The sequence below is a fragment of the Macrobrachium nipponense genome, chromosome 4 (assembly GCF_015104395.2).
Source record: "Macrobrachium nipponense isolate FS-2020 chromosome 4, ASM1510439v2, whole genome shotgun sequence".
Classification (NCBI taxonomy): domain Eukaryota; kingdom Metazoa; phylum Arthropoda; class Malacostraca; order Decapoda; family Palaemonidae; genus Macrobrachium; species Macrobrachium nipponense.
This window is the reverse complement of record NC_061100.1, coordinates 23,601,928-23,624,402: the sequence shown is the minus strand read 5'-3', so window position 1 is coordinate 23,624,402 and position 22,475 is coordinate 23,601,928. Positions and strand designations below refer to the sequence as shown.

The 22,475-nt window shown below is 35.1% G+C and overlaps 1 protein-coding gene across 1 annotated transcript in view; it reads right to left on the bottom strand.

The window, feature by feature from the left end:
- Nucleotides 1–22,475, bottom strand: part of LOC135211578 (GTP-binding protein Di-Ras2-like) — a 291,971-nt gene that overhangs the window by 8,560 nt on the left and 260,936 nt on the right. Inside the window, exons 3-4 of the mRNA XM_064244873.1 lie at nt 18,914–19,520; nt 11,455–11,644 (exon numbers count right to left, since the gene is read on the bottom strand). Of these exons, the coding sequence (XP_064100943.1) occupies nt 11,455–11,644; nt 18,914–19,356 (633 nt within the window). The 5' untranslated portion in view covers nt 19,357–19,520. The remainder of the gene's footprint in view (nt 1–11,454; nt 11,645–18,913; nt 19,521–22,475) is intronic.

Below are 22,475 nucleotides of genomic sequence, written 5' to 3'. Positions count from 1 at the left end.
AAGATTTTGTGGCTTCCATCACTGTCTCATTAACTCTAATTAGCCTTAATGACCATTGAATCTCTCCTGGTTAAAATAAACCTCATTTGATGAAACTGATTTCAAATTTTTTCTGATGCGTAAATTATATTTTGAAAATATTGAAAATAATATTTCTAGGAAAGTCTATGCTACATAGGCATGAGAAATCTATAATAATATTATTCTTGTGTTGCTTGAGAATCTCTACAAGTAGTTTTAAAAGGAGAGAGAGAGAGGAGAGAGAGAGAGAGAGAGAGAGAGAGAGAGAGAGAGAGGGTAGAGTGGGTTATAAGACATTTTATTACATTTGCGACATTCCTGCTATCCTTTTCTCTCTCTCTCTCTCTCTCTCTCTCTCTCTGTCATATAAACACACGCGCATACAACGTGAATTGATAGGAGAGAAATAGGACAACTTGCCATATTTCTCTCATATCCATCTATCCAATTGGAGAGAGAGAGAGACAGAGAGACAGAGAGAGACAGAGAAGGAGAGAGAGAAACTCAACACGGATCAATGAGCTTGTCAAATAAATCCTTCTCATTTGCCTATACCCTTCAAGAACGAAGACTCAAAAATTTTTTGTCCTAAAATTACCTGTTGATTAAAGCCAGTGATCTAGATGTCTATCGTCTTCTACTTGCCTAACCCCCTTCACACCTCTTTTAAAATGCTACCTCTTTCCTCCACTGAAGAAAATATGTATTTTCAAATTATCTCACACAATGTTGCCTTCTGTGAACACGGAACCTCCTTCTACTTACTTTCTGATTGATTTGCATTATCTTCGAAAATGAGCGGAACGTATTGCCTAAATTTCCTAAGATTATGTTTAACAATGATCTCAGACGTAAGTTAGGGTTTATTGGACCTGTTTAGCTTTTATTTATGCATATGAGGCCACAGGTGTTGCTATCGTCATTATATATTCACACACAGAGATACACATTCACAGACACACACACACGCAAACACACATGCACACACACACACACACACACACACACACACATATATATATATCTATATATATATATATATATATATATATATATATATATATATATACATATATATATATATATATCTATATATATATATATATATATATATGTATATATATATCCATATACTATATACATATATATATATATATATATATTATATATTATATATATATATAATTATCAAGGGAATACATCACTCACTTAAGAATCCTATGCAATAATAATCACACAAATTTAAAAAATGATTATCTGTAATATACTGAACAAAATACTCTCCTAACGCATAATAGAGTACAGATGATATAGAAAACTACTTAGATATGAACACTGCTGTTTTCTTATATTAAAAAAATCTTTACATATGAGAAAACGCTGGAGTTTACATTCAAAAAGTACTGCGCACACACGCATACACACTTCCGGTTGGATGAGAGAGAGAGAGAGAGAGAGAGAGAGAGAGAGAGAGAGAGAGAGAGAGAAATGATTTCGTCACCTTTCCATGCCAGGAAAAAAGTTCAATTTCCTCGCAATTCGAACCCATGAATGAAAGTTATTCAAACTCGTCAAGTCTGATTATCGCCGCGCGTTTTCATGCAGAATTCTTGCATCTCCTATTCTGGTTCCTCGTGAAATTCAAGTTCTTTATTAGATCATTCTCGCAATCTTAATCTTATTATTTTGTTTTGGGGAAATCTTGAGGTGTCTCCTGTTTGGAACCGTTCATTAGGATCCTTTGTGATCTGGCAGTGTTTTTGAGTCTTTGTTCATACCAGTGGTTCCTCGTTGATGCCTACATGATAAGGACCTTCTCTCACTGTAGTATACGTTATGTCAAGCTGTCCAGGTATAACTGGAAAGTTTGCTGCGGAGAAGGACTCTAACTTCATGCTTCCTGTCCCAAAGGATATACCCTCGAATTCCTGGGCAGGGCAGGATCACTCTTCATATGTAAATCTCTATGAATAAATTACATCCGATGTAAAGTTATTTTGGTAGCAATGGGTTATTGTAGTTACACACACACACACACACGCACACGTTATATATATATATATATATATATATAATATATATAATATATATATATATATATATACACACACACACACACACATATATATATATATATATATGTATATATATATATATATATATATATATATATATATATATATATATATACATATATATATATATATATATATATATATATACATATCATGGATATATATATATTAGGAACCACTGGATGATTTGTAAAACACATATTGACAACAGAAACCTCTGCATTTTATGCCATACCTCCTACCCTCAAGACCTTGTTATTCTGGAATCACTTTTTATGAAACAACTTGTCAAGTCGTTAAACACACATACGTATTTGTCTTGACTTTTGTTGTTTCTATTTAGGTTTGTGTTTAGTTGAACTCGGTCACTTCTCTAGGTCGGTCCTTAATCGATCTTCATTTTTAGTTTACTGCTCACTCTAGTATCTTTCATATATTTTTTACATTTTGTTTTAATTTTAATGCTTATGAATTTGTTAATTTGGTAATAATAATTTTCAATTTTTTTAATTCTTAATTTTCTTCGAAGATTTTAGTTTTTACAATTTTGATGTAATTATGTGTGTGTGTGCATATAATATTTGTGTTTGTGTATGTATGTATGCATGAAGCATGTTTTCATACCTAGCACGCGTTTGAAGCCTCATCATATTAAGAATTCATAGTCCGTTACATAAATTGCAACATCCAAAAGTGTTTAAAAAGACAATTGAACCAATCAATCAATCAATCAACCAAAAAAGTCAATTAACTAATTATTTACTTAATTTCTCAAATACCAAAGAAATGAATGAGATTTGAAACCTCACATAACAATGAGGAGAGAAACTAAAAATATTCCCCCACCAACAAATAAAAAGATATTGTTTTGTTGGGTCTCGAAGCAAGCTAAGTTTGAAAGCAATTATCGGAGTTAATTATCTCCCAGTCGTATTCTTTCATTTCTCTCATTCCATATTTTTCTTCTTTAACAAACGAGGCTTTCTTTTGTTTCGTGTGTAAGCGACAGGCGAACTTATGATAGAGAGACGGGAGTTAACAGATTGACTTTGAACGTTCGATTTGTGTTTTTCTGTAAGTGGGTGTATATGTTCGAGTGGAAATATGCACTGATATTTGATTTTCATAATTCAGAAAGGTCAGAACTGACTGGGATGCAAACAGGTGTGGGTCAAGTACAAGTATTAATTTTCTTAATAAAAAACAAGTGGAGAAAATATTAAGCTAAAATCTTGTTATTGTCTAAGCTGCATTCTGCAGTTTTGCCATGATACGTTATCGCTATTTAGATGACGTTTATATAGATTATATAGATTAAAATCTAACTCCCTTTTCAAATGAACTCCTTTTCCTGGCAGCGCGATAGTGTGGGCCACTTATTCCTGCAGTGAAATTGAAAATAATCAAACGATTAACAGGTCTTGGAACAGCACGGTAGCGAACGTTTAAATCGTGTATACTGACGACTGAACTTTGTAAATAAAAAAGATAAAAAGAGCAAACCAATATGACTTGGTAAAGCTGAGTTGACCAACATTATACAACCAAGGCTTATAAAAAAGTAAATTAATAAAATAAAATATATATTAACCTCTAGAACAAATATCTACCACCCCAAAGTTATTTTCAATAAATGGAAAGTTAATAATATTATTTAACAGTACTGAAATGATGTTATTCATATATTTGTTGCATTAGTCGAAGATATTGCTAATTAGCGCACGGCCTTTAAGAGTCTTATAGCACGTTAAATGACGTGACAGTTAACACTCGCGAGAGAAAATTACACAATCATTAATCGATAATTGCACCCGTGTCCTGAGCTATAGACAAAAAAAAAGACCACAGGTCCTCCTCAGTCATTTAAGATTAAGCCATGAAAATAAACGGCCCATTTCCACAGAGGAAAATAAGAATAACAAAGCGAGAGGCGACCCTTGTGGTATGAAATGAAAAGAATCCTTTTTTTGTTTAACTTTGACAAGTATGGAAAGTTCAAGGTTATTAATTATAGAACAAATGGAGTTTTTTCTTTCTCATTAAAAAGAGGTACTTTTATAATTAAAATATTTATTTTTGAAAAAGGGATTAAATATTTCGATGGTGATCCACATTGACTTAGCCACACATGAAGAAACAACTTATCATTATCAACAGTGAAAATATCATCAAAGAGAATGTCTTTATTCATGAAGGAATTGATGAAAGAACGTAAGTTTTGCCCATAAAAATGATAAAAGAATCTATGCCTTTGAAATGAGACTGACGAAGTTCGAATCTAAATTCTTCATTCCGTTGTCAGAAAAGAGGAAGATAAATCATTTATCTGGCAATCAACGAGCAACGAATGAAATCCCAATTTTAAAGATAAAAAAAATAAATGAGCGATCGTCGTCTAGGCATCATGACAAATAAGACCCAATTTTCTGAGGCGAAAGACAAAAAGCAGCTTCGAAATGACGGAAGAAATCGACTCGTCCTTTATTTTCGCAGACTGGCAACGAAGAATCTCACTGACTGACGAGACAGATGCGATATTTTCACGTTAGGGGGAATAATGAGAAGGGTCGGAAGTCGAGGCAAAACTACTCAATCACTTGGGAATGAAGATTACAGCTTGAACTTTTAATGGAAGTTGATACTGGGGAGGATTAGGCTGAAAAAAAAAAAAAAAAAAGTTTCCTCATCGATGGAGAACAAAGGCTGGGAGCTGAGGTCCTCAGTGACGCTTACGTAACGAGCGAATGGTGACTGGGTGTCTTGACGAATTGTCCTGCGCCTCATCGCCGGTGCTAAAAGATGCAAAAACGGTAATTGAAGATCGAAGAGATTAGAAGCGACTGGAGATTTATGGCCAGTACATGAGCGCCTAGATGAGAATGGATTTGGTCATACATCATCTTCGTTTCAAGGTCGTGGAGCATCATTTAAGAATGTTGTATTTTCTTTATGTTTTCTCAGTATGCTTGAACAAAATGAAATGCATGACTAGAAAACGAGACGAATATCTCTCTTGCTTAAGAATAAGAGAACGACTGAGAAATGCTGGGAGTTAAAATGTCTGATTTTATAATAGAAGAAATATAATATAGAAAACTGACAAGAAACATTCCAAGAAATACCATCGACATAAAATAAATGAAAGGCGATTCGGAGGCTGAAGTTTCATCATGAAAATTCTATGAGAAGTTTGAAAATGATGACGAGCAGAGGTGCATCAAGCAAATCAAGAGAAATGAGAGAGAGAGAGAGAGAGAGAGAGAGAGAGAGAGAGAGAGAGAGAGAGAGAGAGAGGAGAAACCACGAATAATATATGTAATAGACTTGCACAGACGAATGGGATGAAATATTTCTGCCGTTTGCAGATGAGAAAGAGCCGAGTCATATAATAGGCGGGGATGAAAAATATATATTTAAAAATTGATTTTTTAAGGGGATGGGGGTAGGTGACATATCAAGGTAGTATGAAAAGACAGAAATTATTGTGCACGAAGTCAGTGCTGGTCTCAAGCTAGTATTAACAAGCAGACAACTGGCGTTGTTAAAATTTAAGCATTTTAATTTAGAAAAGTTTGCTTGGAAAAATGCGAGATTATAATCTTATATCCTTCTCAGAAATTAGAAGCGCAGGAAGACTGTCTATTCAGAGACAGGAAAAAGGCCTCGTAAATAAAAAGGTGTGATATTCGGGCAATTTGTGTCTGAATGCAGGATAGAGGCGAACGACACACCATATCTGGTGGGATGTGGGGTGGGGGGGGGGGGGGGGGGAGGGGGGGATGGGGGTGAATATACTCAAGATTAGACACTGCAGTGATTTGTGTCCTTGATACTTATAAAGAGTATAGATATAGCAATGAACGTTACCTATCTATTTATCTATCTATCTATCTATATATACATATTTGTGAATAATATATGTACATCTAATAAAATATAGTAAGTACTATATTTCAGAGACTGCTGTCTCTGATATATATAGTACTTACTTTCTATATTTTTGGCGTTTTTATGGGCTCCTTTTTAATAGCGTGAATTATGCTTTAACAGAACATTTTTACCAGATATATATGTACATGTTTATGTATATATATATGTATGTATAAATTTATATGTATATATATATATATATATATATATATATATATATATATATATACACACTCTAACCACAGCTGTTCATACTGACTACAAGGTACCTGCCATCCAGTTCATTCACTCTCCACAGTAACTAGAGAGCAGCTTAAGCATATTCTCACTGTTACCTTCCAACCTCTCTCTCTCTCTCTCTCTCTCTCTCTCTCTCTCTCTCTCCGTTATTAACGCTCACGTCAAGTGGATCAATGGCACTTCGCCTTCTTCATAAGTAACCTCCCTATATTACAAGTACTCAAGTATTTAAAGATCAACGATCCCTCTTCACTCACTCACGCCTTTCAGCGACGCGGTGAATGATCACTCGTGTAAATATGGGTTTCTGAATATTTTTCCTTAACGTCAGTATTTGTGAATTTCAGAATCTAGTTTAAGTGAGACTCTCGTACTTGCGAAGTATAGTTCTGAGTAGACCATCATCATTATCATCATCCAGCTGAATTTGATGGATATGACTTCTGCAGTTAAGTGGTAAGGTCAGACTCGTCCTGATAATAGACAAATCCTGTTTTTTTCCGGCGAGCTTTCAAAGCAATTACGAACAGTATGAACCTTAAGAGATGTTGATCTTTAAAGAACATAGATGTAAATTACCTATTTGATTTGAAGGACTGGTCATCCATCATTCTTACATGATCTGTGTTGCCATACAGATATGAAGCGTGGTTTGGTAAAGGTCTATAAGCATTGAATTTAAATGACTTTGTAGATAAGAGAATAAAGCTTTTAAGAGGAACATTTGGAGAGAGATGATTAGAACTAGGCTTCTCTGGGCACGAGAAGAGAAAGAGGGAAGATGAAGATCTAATTGCATGAGAGATATAAGACGGGGGCTTGGAGATGTGTGGAAATTTGTGGAAGTGAAAGTACAGAGAAAGCATGTTTAACCAAGATTCACAATCGGGATAAGGCAGTAAATTATGAACCTGATAGTTATGTATATCTATCTATCTCTCTATCTATCTATCTATATGTATGTATGTATATATTTATAGATGGATAGATCAATAGACAGATGAACAGACAGATAGACATTATTTGTGCTTGAGTGGTTTAGGCTACTAATCTAAATGTGGTTAGCAGGAATATACCTATGTACAAAGATATCTACCTACTTTTCATGTATTCAAGCCTGTGTTTATTTATCAAAGTAAGTTTTTTTTCTTTTACATAGGACTGTCTAGACGTACAATTTCGTGCTCTTGATTTATTAGATAAATTTAAAAAACCTTTGTCTTCTTTTAGTTTAAAAAACGCTATTAGGGCAGAGAAGATTTTCAAGCCTTTTTTTTACTCTCTCTCCCTCTCTCGTCTTTTGTCTCACTTTTGTTTGCCTTTTCATCCGAGTTCCTCCATCTTCCTGTGCATTTGTGAGGGAGGAACGACACCCCCTCCCTCCCTCCCTCCCTCCCTCCCTCTCTTCCTACCTCCCTGCCCCATCCCTCTATCTCTCCCTCCCCCCAGGCCTTTCTTCCTGTGTTATTCATCCTTCCCCTTCCTCCTTTTTCCTGATCTTCCAAACTGCTTCCTTCTTCCATTGTCTGGAGTCGTTTGAGAAATTCTACCAGCCTTTCTTTTTTTAATTGGGGGGGACTTTATAAAAATGGCCTTAGCCTACCTCTCTCTCTCTCTCTTTTCATCCGCGGTCCCCTCCTTCTCTCTTCCTTCTCTCCTCCATCCTCCTCTCCCCGCCCTTCTCGCACCTCCATCTCTCTACAGCTCGGGTACCCGGGTCCTGCTTCTCTCAACATCTCTCTCTCCCCGCTCCCCTTCTCGTCTCTCTCCCCCCCCCCCCTCACTCTCCCTCTCTCTCTCTCCTCTCTCTCTCTGTGTTTCCTTGAGGGGCAAGCCAGATAAAAAAAATGGTAAAAGCAAATGGTCGTTTCCCCCTTTTCTTCGTTTGTTTTTTATTGTGTTTTCGTTCTGTTCTGTATTGGGTAGATGGGTATTTGGACTCCGTCTATAGAATTGGCCTCAGGTGGTTTGAAATGTTATGTCAATATTGAATATTAACTTTACATATTAACCAATGACAATGTGGGTTTTCTTTGGGGTATAAAGAAGGGATTAGTAAAATGGTCATGATATAACGAACAAAATAGTTATTACTACTAATAATAATAACAATAACAATAATTCAAAGAAAACTGATGTTCACGAGTCAATAAAATGGGAAAGTAAATCCACAGTAAAATGTCTGTTTCCTTTTGTTATTTAAAATATTTAATATATTTCAAATAAGAAAATCAAACATTCATACTACTGTGGATTTAATTTTCCAATAATAATGATAATAATAATAGCCACTTATATCATCATACTATTATACGTAACTACATTAAAATGTCGGTAGAATGACAACTGAAATGACAAAGGGAGACACTGCAACAATATATATCCCCCTAATGTTGAATTTTCATCTGACCCACCAATTCTACTTATCTCGCTGAATCTGCGATACACCCTGCGCACGTAATTGCTCTTCAAGCGAGAGTGAAAATTAGATTATTTCTATAATTCAAAAGCAATTCACCTACATATACAAAAGTAAATTGTCTGTAATTTAAAGACTATTCTTATCAGGTGGAAGATAAATTATATATATATATATAGTATATATATATATATATATATATATATATATATATATATATATATATATATATCACTGACCATCTTTTTGCCTCAGATGAGAGCTTTTTAAACAAAACCAATTAGCATAACGTATCATTCATGCAAATGAGCCAAAGAACTGCTCTGATTGCTCATAAAATATTTCATAATTCTTAAATTAATATTCTCCACTTCGATGACTTCTCTTCTTTCAGTTATAATAGAAAGGATTAAATCTAGAAAAAATGACTTCGTCTCATTAGTATTACTTCGCAATTTCTGTTTCTCACTTGATGAACGTAAGGAAAAGAAACTATTCTAATTAATAAAACTTCATTACACGACGCACACTTGAAATTACTTCTAGTGCAGCTGGAATATGAACATATTCGAATTGTAACACCTGCTCAAATTCAAGGCGTAACTGAAAGATAATCTTAAAAGATTAAATTTAATCTTTCTCATTGAGAAAGAGATGATACAAGGCTATTCATCTTCTAAGAAAGTAAATGATTCATAGTTCTGAAGAGAGGTCGCAAAGTAAATTAGGGTATTTATACAAACGTTGATTATAATTCTATTGATCTTTCAAATATTTGTATATTAGGATGCAAAACCAATTTTGTGTATTTTTCGAGGATTCAGCTATCAAAGATTCAAATACTTGGCACAGATTTTAATCTTCTTCATTTTTCAAAAATTCATAAACTTCTTAGAGACTTTAATTGTATCCATCTCTCAAAAATCACAGCGTTTGTTATGGAGAACCGAAGGAAAAACATTATCACTAAGAGACCATTGACAGGAAATATATCCCGGAAATTCCATATCACTTGAAAGCAAACAAAAGAGGCGAAATAAAATAAAGCATACTGGATATGAGAGCAACCAGTGAGGCACTATTGCATTCCCAAAGTGCCACGGGGTCTAGCGAGAGAGAGAGAGAGAGAGAGAGAGAGAGAGAGAGAGAGAGAGAGAGAGAGATTACTCTATTGTTTTATTGGCATTCTCCGTTCAGATAACGAAATGCAATGGGACATTCCACATTACTTACAGATGATGGGTTCTGGCAACAACATTCTTGAGAATACCAAGGTTTCTCCTCTAATACTTCTCTAAAGTCAATGTCATCCTGCCTCTGTGATTCCCCCGAGGAAAAGTTTCTCCGAGGGAAGAAGAAGAAGAAGAAGAAGAAGAAGAAGAAGAAGAAGAAGAAGAAGAAGTATCGCTATTTCTCATACGACATTTCTCTTCTGAAGTATTATCATCTCCTCTTTCCAATCTCGCTGGAGTGAAGGACACTTAAACCCGATTCGATCGAATAGATATTCTCCATCTTACTTTTATTGCCTTTTAAGAACGTAAAACAAATGACATAGTCTTACGCCAATGAAGTCCAGGGTAGTGAAGTCCTTACTATGATAGACATCTTATTGGAATAGCACAATCACCAGGAATGTATTACAGATTTAATTCAACGCGTGCTCGGGGATTTTATAAGACTCAGAAGGACTCTCAAGAGAAATAGATCGCCTGGCTTTAGAGCATTATCTGGGTCAAGAATCAGTTAGCGAAGGTAATAACCACTGAATCTGGAAAAATGCCATTATCAGAATATTGGTTATGAAGTTGCTTGTAAGTACCGTTTGCATCTATTCAAAACTTACGTAGAGGGCAAAAATATACTCATTGGTTCATTTAAATTTTCACTGAAATGCATCAATTAATTTTTTTTTTTTAGTTTACTGCCTGCTTTTTCTTTTCTTAAATTCGTAACGCCTCCAACCGTGTATATAAAAAGTTACAACCGACGTGCACAGTGTATGAATTAAATTACGTTCAGCTTATATAAAAACAATCTATTGAAAAAAGAAAAAAAATCTAGCAGAGTAGCTCGAAGTTAAAAAAAGAAAAAAAGAAAATGAAGACAATACCGAACGTCTACAACAGCAGTTAAGCGAAGAAAAACAAAAAGTCGATCTAGAGAACCTCCTTTGGTTCCAAGAACGTGCTTAGAATATGAAAAACGAAAAAAAAAAAAAATCTTCAAAGGGATGCATCAGATTCAATAAACTCCCTATGCAACACCTGCTCTGTTCGGCAGAGCGATATCGTCTATTCTCATAAAAGAGGGACATAACAATATAGGAACTCCAGATTTCCGATAACATCAGCAATTCTCTCTCTCTCTCTCTCTCTCTCTCTCTCTCTCTCTCTCTCTCTCTCTCTCTCTCTCTGTTAAGTAATTTCTAAAGTTTGCGGTCTTGTCTACCTTATCGCTTCTCAAATATGGTCTCTCTTTTTCCGTGGTATACCTCAGGTTGTCTTTCATTTCTCAGCGATCCTTATCTAGGGTATGGTCTCCTTTTGCCTGTTATTCTCAAAGTCTACCTCAGGTCGTCTTTCTTTCTCCCTTCTCACCGATACTTACCTCAGGTATGGCCTTTCTTTCCTATTTTATTCCCCAAAGGTTCATCTTTCTTCCTCCCCACTCAACGATGCTTACCTGAGGTATGGTATCCCTTTTCCTCTTTCATTCCCAAAGGCTACCTCAAGTTGTCCCTCTCTCTCCCTTCTCACCGATGCCTACCTCAGGTATGGTCTCTCTTTCTCTGGCTGGCGAGGCACTTTTCCTCTGGTTCCTGCTCTTCGTGTAGGCGGACGACTGGCGCTTGAGACTGGACTCGTCACTGAGGGGGACCTTGCCGATCTGCAGGAACGTGCGGAAGAGCTCCTTGATGTTGAGGTTTTCCTTGGCAGAGCACTCGATGACTCGACATCTGTGGTAGTAGTAGTAGAGGGGAGAAAGAAGGCAAAGATTTTAGAGTCAGGAATGTTTGTTATATATATTTGACTTTTATCCGTTTATCTCCTTAAATACGACGCGCTCGAAAGGAAGATAAAAGGAAAGATAAGAGAGACAAATTACTAATCAGTACTAAAGAAGGGTCTCTCGAGACAGACTAAATAAATCAGTACCTGAAGTATGCAAAGTTATTGAGAAATTTTTACATAAGAGGGAAAGACAAGTTGATGCTGTTTCTAGAATATTTACCATCGTCAGAATAGATATCAAGTCAAGAATTTAATCATTTTCGTCTGTCAAGATTGTTGATATATAATTTAAATAGACCACAGACTTCACATTTTTCAACTATGAAAGAGCAGGAGTTTCACATGACATTTATAGAAATTTATATAACCTAGATTTTGACGTAAAGGTTATCATAACAAGTCCAATGGAAAATGTTATCGACATTTAAAAATTTTGAAAACTTTTCATTTTGAAATGTAAAACATATATCGAAAGATATTTCACATTTTATGCAAAAGGAGACGTTTTGATACGCAATGCTAGGGGAAAAAATATCAATAAAAAACTTTTCAAATTATATGAGGCAGCGAATCTCAGCTTGAAAATATTTGAATACAAACATACTGATATAGTCTTTACAAAGAGAGAGTGTGGCTAATTTGTCCGAGATACATTCAAAGTTATAATGCAAATGGAGCGTTTTGAGAGCTATCAATAGGAAGAATAGAATGAGATGATCCTTAAAAAATATATATCCTGGGTGGATATATTTATATACAAGTCACACACACACAACACAATTATTTTAAGTAACTGAAGCACAACGAAAGGTTCTAATGTATGAAATTGTACAGAAATGGATAAAATGATGTAAGAATATGTTTTTTTAAACTATAAAGTAGCAGTGGCAACGTTCTTGAAGTTATTCTACCTGATAAGAAGGTGAATAAGAAAGTCAATAAATGTGGTAACGAAAAAAGATGATAATTTGAGTAAATTCATGGTAAATGGGCGATTATTATCTGACCTTAGCTACGTTCATCGCATCATGGATCAATAAATAATAATGACGTCTACCTATATGAAGAAGACATTGCAAAAGTATAAAGAGAATTAAAACAATCAATAAAGATAAACTCGTTTACGATGAGCATAGTTGGTCTGTAAACATAATGATAATTTAGTCGTCAAATACGATCTATATTGTAGGTAGCTTGAAAACTGACATCCTTATGTGAGAGAGAGAGAGAGAGAGAGAGAGAGAGGGAGAGAGAGAGAGAGAGATAATGGGACGAGTAGAGATAGATAATGAACTTGATACAGAAAGAGAGATACGAGTAAGAGGACCAAGGAAAGGTGCAATGAAATTATGAGAGAGAGAGAGAGAGAGAGAGAGAGAGAGAGAGAGAGAGAGAGAGAGAGAGAGAGAGAGTTTACCAAGCACCCAATATCACCCCCACTTCATGGCATTATAGCTTCATATTATTCAAGTTTTCCACCAAATTGGAAATCTCATTATGCAAATTGGCAGAAAAAAATTGCGTCTCACTGGTACCTTTGAATATTTACAGAAAATGACATATTAAGAAAATGAAAATTTTAAAGATATTGTACGATAAAAAATGAAAAAAAGACTAGATAATAATCACTCCAGAACTGAGTTAGTTGTTCATAGTTGAATAGAATCGATTCGTTTTCCTGGTTAATCGCTTAACCTGATGATGTACTGAATAATCAGGCTTATGATCAAAAGACTCATAAAAGAGTATAATCATTGAATTACCAAGATCGGTAACTTTTTTCACGGATGCGAGATCTCGTTCAGAGAATCAGAGATGATGCGAGTATTTGGAAAGCAACGACGAGAATGTCATTTCTTTTGAAAGAGTTTTTTTTTTTTTCAAGGATTAAGAAAATACTTTTCCCAAGGTCTTCTTGTTGCGAGAAATTCTTTGTATCTATTTTTTTTTCTTATTTTTTGTTGTTGCCAGATACACGCAGAAACATAATTTTAGCGTAGGTTTGCAGAATGTGTATACACACACACACTCACACACACACACACACACACACACACACACACACACATATATATATATATATATATATATATATATATATATATATATATATATATATATATATGTATGTATGTATGTAGTATGTACATATACATATGTATATGTATAGATATATACGTATTATATACATATATATATAAATTATATATATATATTTATATATATATATATATATATATGATATTATACATATATATATGTTATATATATATATATATATATATATAATATATATATATATCATATATATATGGTATTATATATATATATATTATATATATATATATATCATGATCGTAAAATCTCTTTCATATACGTACATCCTACAACATTAGCAAGTACCTTCTTTGTTTCACTTAGCTAATAGCACGCGATACACATATTCATCTTAACGTTGTTCTATGCACATAATCTCAACTATATTGTCTTCTCATCGTAGCGAGAGATTCTCTCCCTGCCTTCTGGCAAGGCGTAGTAAGCCTTATGGCAATATCCACTCGGCCGTTTACGAGATAAAATTCCTTTACAAGCTAAGGCGTATAATCCTTTACAGGTACCTGGTACTTGCGGGGGATTTACAACTAAATTTTCTTATAGAATATTCAGGATAATCCCTGAGGATGGAGAAGACGATAGCTAGGAAAGGAAGCATTAAATGGGACAGAAATAATTTAAGGGAAATAGAAAAGGCAAGAATTATATAATGTGTTGGTAAGCTAAAGAATAATGGCAAAAGACGAAAGCTCTGCGCAAAGCTCTAGCTCTCTCACACACAAGTATACACAGACTTATATATATATATATATATATATATATATATATATATATATATATATATTATATATTATATATATATATATATATATATACTTAGTGCCAGGAGTCAATCCATAATAATAATCATCATGTAGGGAAGAGGACACACAAATGTACATGCTGTCTTTATTGCGACGTTTCGTAATTATCAAATTAATTACATCATCAGGCTGTTAAAATGAAAAATAAAATTCCTAGTAAAATTGTAAAAACAAAACTAAAAATTAAAAATTCAGAAATGGAAAAGCTAAAAAAATTATTCTTACTAAGTGTACAATATATACACATTAAAATTAAGGAAATTAAATGATTTAAAAGGACATACATGAAAATGAAAGATAAATGAACATAAAATAAGCAAAAATTGACAAAAAAAATTAAAGCAGCAGTGAACAGTTACAGAACAAGAAGTTAAGGACCGACCTAGAGGAGTGACAGCGTTAAACTAAACGTAAACATAAAAACATAAATAAACAACACAAGTCAAGACAATCGCTCTTTATTAAACAACTTGTTCCGTCGTTGAACACCCATACGTCTTCCTCCCCTTTGTATTTGTCTTGACTTGTGTTGTTTATTTATGTTTTTATGTTTACGTTTAGTTTAACGCTGTCACTCCTCTAGGTCGGTCCTTAACTTCTTGTTCTGTAACTGTTCACTGCTGCTTTAATTTTTTTTGTCAATTTTTGCTTATTTTATGTTCATTTATCTTTCATTTTCATGTATGTCCTTTTAAATCATTTAATTTCCTTAATTTTAATGTGTATATATTGTACACTTAGTAAGAATAATTTTTTTAGCTTTTCCATTTCTGAATTTTTAATCTTTAGTTTTGTTTTTACAATTTTACTAGGAATTTTATTTTTCATTTTAACAGCCTGATGATGTAATTAATTTGATAATTACGAAACGTCTCAATAAAGACAGCATGTACATCTGTGTGTCCTCTTCCCTTCATTGATTATATATATATATATATATTATATATATATATATATATATATATATATATATATATATATATATATATATATATATATATATATATATATATATATGTGTGTGTGTGTGTGTGTGTGTGTGTGTTTATTAGGAAAAACAATACTTATGTGAAGTTCAAAATACTAGAAATTATTTAGTGACTTGTAAACTAGACTGGGAAACAATTACCTATTTTTCCCCTTTAACCACGTTTCATGTAGAGGTCGCATATTTTCTTTACTAAGGTAAAATTGTACAGACACTGCTTTTCAATTGTATTTTGCATATTGATGGCAAATAAATTCTTGAAATTTTTCGTTTATTTCTAACAACAAATTCTTACATCTTTTTACTTGCTTTCTTCTGACATGTTTTGCTCTCTAGTGAAAAAAAATATTTGTGTTAAATGTAAATCATCTGTATGATATAAATATCCTTCAACTGTAACTCATTCCTTCTTCTCATATCCAGTTTTAACCACAAAAGGTTAAGTTATTTATTTTCTCATGATTCTGAGCACAAAAAAAAAAAAAAAAAAAAAAAAAAAAAAAACGAGTAGCCAATGCCAATTCCATTCTATGACAGCCGGGTCGGCGATAATCCCCTTTAATTGAAACCAAATTCGCTTCTCGTGGTACATTATCCGTTGACAGAAAATGCTAAACGAACGTAAACTCCAAATTCGGAACTTTGGCTTAAAAGTTCGGGACTGTTTTCTGTTTTGATAAAACCAACCCCGAGGAGAAAGTTAGCTAACAAGATCTTGTTCCGGAAATACTAAAATACCATGATCGTATCAGTACAGCGTTTTTGGGGTTCCCAATGGAACGAGATGTAAAATGATCAGGGAAGGGGGAAAGCTTGTATGGCACTCTAGAAGATCTAGTAATAGCTGAGAAAGCCATCTAGAAAATCTAATGATCCTTATATGATGATGCTCTGAGAAGAGGCAGTTGGAAGAGCAGTTTAAAAGTGGTTGAATACACAAAAACGTGACTTCATTTTCTTTAGCTAGGCAAACGGCGGTCAATAATTAAAAGTTTTTAGTGCTTAACGTAAGCTAAATCAACCAGGCAGAAATTGTCTCCACCAAATATCAGTAGACACAAAGGAGAACGGCAGAGACTGCAAATGTTTTACATAAACAATCTTTGCTAAATGCTCTAGAAAACAAAATATTTGTTGTTCAGTGTTTAGTTATAATTACAGATTAAAATGTAATAACGTAAATCTTAAGTAGGCAAAAGGGCTATCAATAATTAGTCAGGTGTAAAGGATTTTAAAAGTTTTTAGTGCTAAAGATTTTATGTAAACAACCTTCTGATAAATGCTCTAGAAACCAAAATATTTGTTGTTCAATGTTTATTTATGACTACAGAGTAAAATTGTTTATCTATAATAACAGATTAAAATGTGATAACTCAATAAAAATCACACGTAAGGAATCATGTTTTATTCTATTGCAAACAAAGGCCGCGTCCCCTTCCCAAACCAGTCTAATCAATATTCTGAATGGCAGCAATGAGTTGACATTCCTCCCCGTCGGGCAACCCAAAGCCAGGGGGGACTGAGCTTGAACGCGAGGGCAACCTACCTGGACACACGTCGGCGACACTCAAGGATTGAAAGCCTTGTCAATAAGGCAGCCAGTCATGCATGCGTTCGAGTTCGGATTTCGACGAAAGGCTGAACTGTGTGAAACGCCTATTTTTTATTATTTTTATTTTGTTCTGTTGTTGCGAGCGATCGGTTTTGTTCTTTGTTATCTAGCTATCAGGACATCAAAGGTATGAATCAGTAAAATGATGATAATGAGAGCGTTTATGACAGGTTATTTTTCTGTTAGTGCTTCGTTGAGCAATCTTCATAATTCCGGCGTGACTCATGTGACGATGTTCGTTATATGCTGCCAAAATCGTCTACGCATAAGTTAATAACTTTTACTTTATACGTAATTGTTTAGAGAGGCTTTCCAACATGACTACCCTATACCTGATCATGCACAAATATTTTCTATGCCTCTGATACATCATTCATTAAGAGGAGAACTCTTATTGGGGGAAGAAATTTGTTTTGCACCTCCGAGACGTCTTTCTAGGAATCCTACATCATTCGTTCAAGATTTTGCGTTGACATACAAACAGCCCTGATTGGGGATAATGAGCAAAAATTGCAGTGACTGGGGAAAAAGTTTGGAAGTGTTTGCACGAGGAAAAACTTGAAAGCAAACGTGACTATAAATAATGTTGTTATGGTAAAAGGAAAAAGAAAAATGTTGGAAAACTGGAAGCAGACGACTGACAAAAATGTTTGCAAGTCAGTATTTCGAATCTTTCTAGAATGAAAAATGTAAGTCTCATAATAGGTAAGCTGGTGACTGTCTAAGGGACATATAGTATTGTTGAGCCATCTCTTTTTATGGAAACAGTGGATGATGAAAGCTAATTCAAGAAAAAAGGATGAAGTTCTAGGAATAAATTTTCCGTGTGGCAGGTGTCAAAAAATAAGTGAAAGGATGGGAAATGTGGAGACACAATAGTTGCTAGAGGTGACAGAATAGGACAGAGCATTTTGAGATGGTTTGGCCATGTGGAGAGAAAAGAGAATGACAGGTTAGTGAAAAGAGCCTCAGCATTCAGAGATAGGCAAAGACTTCGCTCATTGTGATCAGGGTGTTGTGATGCACTCCTGATGGGTTATCTGTGTCATCTATTTAGGTGTATGCAGTGGATAAAATTGTGGGAGTTTCCTGCACTCCAGCATCATCCGCGATTTGTTAATTTCCTCCGTATTCAGCCATTCTTCAGGGTTAAGGATTTCAGTCCTTTTTTCTGCCCTGCTGACGTCGTTAACCCATTCATAGGATTGAACTATGGACAAGGTAATATATATATATATATATATATATATATATATATATATATATATATATATATATACATACATACATACATACATACATACATACATACACACTGTTCAGAATTAGGAAACAGCCAACACCAAAAGTTTAATTGCTTGATTGAGATGAAGGTATCTGATTGCATTACAAGATTCAAACTTTACAGAGTTTATCTTGATAGGTTATCTTGACAATCCAGATCAATGCAAGAGAAGTTTTAGATATGAAAGTTCTAATTACACATGCAACACACACGTATATTTGTACATATACTCATATATATATAAATATATATACACAAATTTGCTTATGTATGTGTATACTTTATAATCATATATAAAGTGTATGACGATTATAAAAAGTATTTTGCACAACCACGTCTCTCTCTCTCTCTCTCTCTCTCTCTCTCTCTCTCTCTCTCTCTCTCTGTGAGCACGATAAGAATCCCACTCACCTGAATCTCTGCAAATGTCTGTAAATCCATTCGGTGACGTCCTCCTTGAAGACCTTCCTCTCGACCTCGAGGTCGGTCTTGTTGCCGGCGATGACGATGGGGATTTCCTCGTAGTCCGTCCTTTGCTCCTTGATCTCCTCGATGCACTGGAGAACCGTCTGGAAGGACTTGCTGTCGCTCACCGAGTACACGATGAGGAAGGCATGGGCGTTGGCGATGGACAGCCGCCTCATGGCCGGGAACTGGAAGTCTCCCGCCGTGTCCAGGATGTCCACCTTCAGCGTGATGTAGCCGTTGTCGTAGTCTCTGTTGTAGAGGTCCTCCACCGTGCTCTTGTACTTGTCCGTGTACTTGTTGAAGAGGAACCGGTTGATGATGGAGCTCTTGCCGACGCCGGCGCCGCCTAGGAGGACGAGGCGGATGCGGTGCTCGTTGTCAGACATGTCTGGGACGTGGTTGGATGGAGTGAGGTACGACTTCGAGAGGTGCACCGGTGACGCCACCGTGAACCGTATATAGTTGGTGAAGATGCCGCGAGAGAAGAGGAACCCGAGACTCAAGTGGTGGTGGTGGTGGTGCCGTCTTCGTCAGGCCACATTGAGGTTTTCTGAAAGACAAGAAAGAAATTCCCCGTTGAATGACGTTTGCTTTTGCTCTTTGACAACAATATCTTACTCAATAAAGTCTCTTCATTTAAAAGCAGCTTACTCAATCAAATCAATGTCTGTAAACAAATAAATATAATTTCCTCAAAAATAAAGATTTTTCGTGTTTATAAACTAAAACATTTACTTCCTCAGAAATAATGTTCTAAATACACTCTACCAACATGTGTAGTGAGTATGATGAAGATTAAGAAAGTAGCGTTATTGTTAAAGACATACATAAACATTTATATGATTCTTTAATATGAAACTTAAGATGGAAACTGGAAAACAGCAATGTAGAGAAAAAGACAGAATAATCTAACAAATGATATAGATGATCAGATTGACGAGTTCCCATACCCAATTTTCCGAGTATATTGCAGACAAATGGGTCAGTAATCCCATGCAGTTTCAGGACACTATTTTCTAGTTTCTCTTGTGATCTACCAGGACCTACCAAGTGCTACTGGCTCATCGAACCTGCTAACTTCCTTTTAAAATTCATTCTTCAGTGTTGCTTGACCGTAACAACTTTCAATTCACCTTGAACACGGAATTGAGTAGCCTTAATTCCCTCTTTCATCTTTTGATAGGTACAGGAAAGTACCTGTGAAATAGTTTCCGAAGTCTCTCAAGAGATGGCGACACCAGTAAGCGAGTAATAATTTAACGATGAGGGAACAAGGTGGATCAGCTACAAAAGCACTTTTTATCTAGTTAGCGTATTTTCTCCACCTTTGGTCACATTTTAATTTCAAAGAATCTGCACATATAATGGATACACCTCACTAATTGGGAGGTTAGGCAATCTTCACTGAAAAACTAAGATGGAATAAAACTCCCTACGAAAGCGAATTACCTTGGTATTTCACTCGAAAGCAAAACGAAGTGCTCAGTGAAAGCACCGGATGTCATTAATGGAGAGAGAGAGAGAGAGAGAGAGAGAGAGAGAGAGAGAGAGAGAGCCCTTCCTTTCAGGACAAAAGATCGCCTCAGCTTATTCATATGCCCCATTATTATAATATTTTTTATAAAAAAAAAAAAACTAAAAGCTACAAAACACACGGAGAAAAAATTGAAATCATTTGTTTTTATTTATAACTGCGACGTAACTAGTTTGAGGTCTCGGTTACTGTTATGATTGCGTCCTTTTGTTATTGAAATAAAACATAATAATAATTATAATAGTAAATTGTCAGTAACATACATGCAGAAAAATTCTTACGGAAAATTCTTCACACCGTTCTGAATTATCAGAGTTATATAAAAAGAGAGAGAGAGAGAGAGAAGAGAGAGAGAGAGAGAGAGAGAGAGAGAGAGAGAGAGAGAATTTGCTAAAATATGCCATTACTTTACTGATTAGAATAAATAAAGGAAATCCGTACAAACGGAAGGATTCTACTTCATTTGTTAAAGGAGATTTTTTCCTATAAGTGCCCCAAGTCCGTTATCAATACTATCCGCTACTAAAGTTGTATTATAGTTTTAAGGAGATGACGCTTACGTTTAATCTTCAGTAATTTTAAAGAATAGCAAAGGACTTAGGATAATAAGGAGTTTCAATTTCCGGGAAACTTATCTTTCTAAAAAGACACAGGGTTGCTTAAAATGCTAACACATTTTCTTGTGCTTCTTTGGGAAAATACCGGAAGTTCCTTCAATAAATATGAAATCAGTTCAGGTCAGGTCAGGTCAGGTCATGTCATTTTTTTTTATTATGAAGACCTGGTGTTTCCCAGAACAACCATTTTAGAACCACATTCTTGACAAAGGAATGCCCAGGAAAGAGGGGAAATAAAATTATGGAAACAATATTCAGGTCAGGTTAAGTCAGGTCATGTCAAGTCACGTCAGGTCACTTCTTGCTTTTACGTAAGAACTGATGTGTGCCCAGACAGTAAGCTGAGAACTGGATTCTTCATAAGGAAGTACCCAGGAAATAGGAAAATGAAATCATGGAAACAATGTCAGGTCAGGTCAATACAGGTCAGGTCACTTCTTGCTTTTACGTAAGAACTGGCGTGTGTCCAGACAATAAGCAGATAACTGGATTCTCCATAAGAAAGCACCAAGAAAATAGGAAAATAAAATTATGGAAACAATGTCAGGTCAGGTCAAGGCAGGTCAGGTCAGGTCAGGTAAAATTAGGTCACTTCTTGCTTCTCCGTAAGAACTGATGTGTACCCAGACAGTAAGCTGAGAACTGGATTCGTCATAAGAAAGTTCCAAGAAAATTGGAAATTTAAATTATGGAAACAATGTCAGGTCAGGTCAGGTCAGGTCACTTCTTGCTTCTCCGTAAGAACTGATGTGTGCCCAGACAGTAAGCTGATAACTGGATTCTTCATAAAGTACCCAGGAAATAGGAAAATGAATTGAGGAGATCTTTATAATCGAATCCATCTTTTGACAGTCCCGGTACCATTGAAATGGACTACTTGAGCCGCGAGATTCGGAGGAGGAACGAATTTCGAATTTCTTGAGGCGTCATTGGAGCCTTTGGAGGAAATTAGATGCCGGGGGATCCACAGCATTGAATTTCCCGGATTTTTGAGAGTTATTGGGAATCTATTGTAAAGCTTATAAGGGTTCCTGGAGGAAGGAGAGTAATGCGCACGAAGCTGCTCTTCAATTGTATGACAGTTTTGAATATTTCTAACTGGAAATCCTTCATTTATAATGGGTTACATTTAAGGAATGGAAGTTCAAACATAAATTGCTTGTTCTCTTAATGTCTTTTCGCGCGAAGATGATGATATTTGCTACTTTCAGTCACTGTAAGGTGTAGATAAAAAGTGTAATATGATAAATGTAGTAAGTAAAAAGACGCTTTATGATGACGAAGGTAAAATTACGCTTTAAAACCAATGCGTACTAAAACTCCTGTTACCTTCATGCAAATTTATGTAGAAAAT